The 2,192-nt window shown below is 51.1% G+C and overlaps 1 protein-coding gene across 1 annotated transcript in view; it reads left to right on the forward strand.

Moving 5' to 3' along the window:
• LOC109925638 (autophagy-related protein 9A-like) overlaps window positions 1-2,192 on the forward strand; it is a 25,898-nt gene that overhangs the window by 16,990 nt on the left and 6,716 nt on the right. The window contains exon 8 of the mRNA XM_048599293.1: window positions 234-830. Within this exon, the coding sequence (XP_048455250.1) occupies window positions 234-830 (597 nt within the window). The remainder of the gene's footprint in view (window positions 1-233; window positions 831-2,192) is intronic.

A 2,192-nucleotide genomic window follows, 5' to 3' on the forward strand; every position in this document is an offset into this window, starting at 1 on the left:
ACAGTGCGGCGCTCCCTCAGCACTGACCCTCCGACAGTGCGGCGCTCCCTCAGCACTGACCCTCCGACAGTGCGGCGCTCCCTCAGCACTGACCCTCCGACAGTGCGGCACTCCCTCAGCACTGACCCTCCGACAGTGCGGCGCTCCCTCAGCACTGACCCTCCGACAGTGCGGCGCTCCCTCAGCACTGACAACCCCGCGGTACTGGTTGATTTTTTTCTTGTCACCATAAGCCATCCCGCCAAGGCCCAGGCTCAGAGATGCCTATGAGAATAAGCCCCGGTCCTCCCTCTATGCCCACACCCGGGTTGTTCCCGGTACCTGAGGCCGGAGCTTCTCCTACAGCGGGGCGACACTCGACCATCAACAACCGGAAACAATGGAGGAGCGGGGCGGTTCTGACATCATCCAGTGGGGCGGAAATGATGCTGCGCAGTGCGGACCCTCTCGCTTTGCGCCTGCGCCAAACCGACAGATTGCCGCGCCCTTCACCGTACTGCGCGTGCGCTGTGCCGGTAACGTCACCCGCCGTTTGTAACTGTGTCTCAGTGCGCGTGCGCAACGTTGGCTGTCCGCCCTTACACGCTCTGCGCGTGCGCGTTGCCGGCACCGCCATGCCCCGGATGCGTTCGCTGTTTGAGTCTCCAGGCTTAGGTGTTGGCCTGGGACTGCGGCTGGTCACCTACACCGAGGCCCCGCCTGGGCCTGGCCTGCCAGGTACCTGCCTTATCCATAGGAACCCACTCTCGGGGTCAAGGGGACCTATTCTGTGTGTCGCTATTGTGTCCTGGGCCGTGCTGCAGCTTCTCCCTCTCCCACACATCCACCGTGTTTGTTAGCCTCTCCCCAGCTGCCGGCCTCTGGAAGGATTCTCTGGGGTTTAGTGCAGTGATACAGACAGTACAGAGTCCGTCTGCCTTCAGGGACTGCCCCTTACTCTCTCAACCCAATCCCCCAGGCTCATGGAACATTCCCTTTGGGGTAACTGTGTCCTCCCCTGAAGTGAAGAGACCATTAGTACACAGTACTGCAGCTGGGTCTTCCCCAAGAACCTGTGGAATTGTAGTCACACTCTTTCACTAATATCCAATCGCTTGGTAACTGAAGCTAACATTCACCCTAACCTTTCAAATTGCTCGCTTTGCTTACATGTTGAAATTCAGCAGTTCATCTACAAGAACGCTCACATCATTGCTTCTTTTAAAACTTTTTCTGCTTCTAATATGTCATATTATTTTGCACCTGCCATGTTCTAGCCCACTTTTCTATCACTGCAGCCTCTAATTGGACCTATTTTCCTTGGTCTCCAATTCACAGAATTGTTAGGGCGCAAAAGAATGACATTTACCCCGTCATGTCTGCCCTGGCTCTCTGAATGCTTTAACTTAGTGACAGTCTCTTAATTTTCTTCCCTGCACTTTTGAACATTATTCAAATAAAAACTATCATCCAATTCCCTCTTGAATGTCCCAACTGAAAATGCCTCTCTCTCCTTTCCAAGCAAAGCATTCCATATCCTAACTAGTAAAGGTACAATCACTTTAATCCCAGTCATCTAAAGTACTGCTCTCTCATTAGAGAGACAACTGATGGGTGGTTTAAACTGAAGGTCCCCAGACAGGGGATGGGGCTGAGAAGGAGAATCCTTCATGGTAACCTCAGCCTGTGCAGAAACTGAGCCCACAATGTTGGCATCGCTAACTAGTAATCCAGCTAACAGGCCCCATATACCTTAATTACTCCCTGCATGAAAGCATGCTGTTCTCACCTCACATTTGTGTCTTTTGTCAATCACTTTAAATCTATTCCCTGGTTCTTAAACAATTTACAAACTTCACCCCATCTGCTCTGTCCAGACCCCTCATGATTTTGACAAAAAAACTGCTCAGCCATTTAATGGATTGCATCATTTGATGGTCGTTCTTAGAGCAGTGAGTTTAAAAAAAGATTTGCTGGAGGTATTTAAAATCTCAAACTACTAGGGTACAATAATAAAGTGAAGGAGATAGTAGGAACTGCCGCTGCTGGAGAATCTGAGAATAACAGGTTGTAGAGCTGGATGAACACAGCAGGCCAAGCAGCATCAGAGGAGCAGGAAAGCTGACGTTTTGGGTCTGGACCCTTCTTCAGATTTTCTGAAGTAGTGTCCCAACCTAAAACATCAACTTTCCTGCTCCTCTGATGCTGCCTGG

The sequence above is a fragment of the Rhincodon typus genome, chromosome 7 (genome assembly GCF_021869965.1).
Source record: "Rhincodon typus isolate 14 chromosome 7, sRhiTyp1.1, whole genome shotgun sequence".
In the NCBI taxonomy this organism is placed as follows: domain Eukaryota; kingdom Metazoa; phylum Chordata; class Chondrichthyes; order Orectolobiformes; family Rhincodontidae; genus Rhincodon; species Rhincodon typus.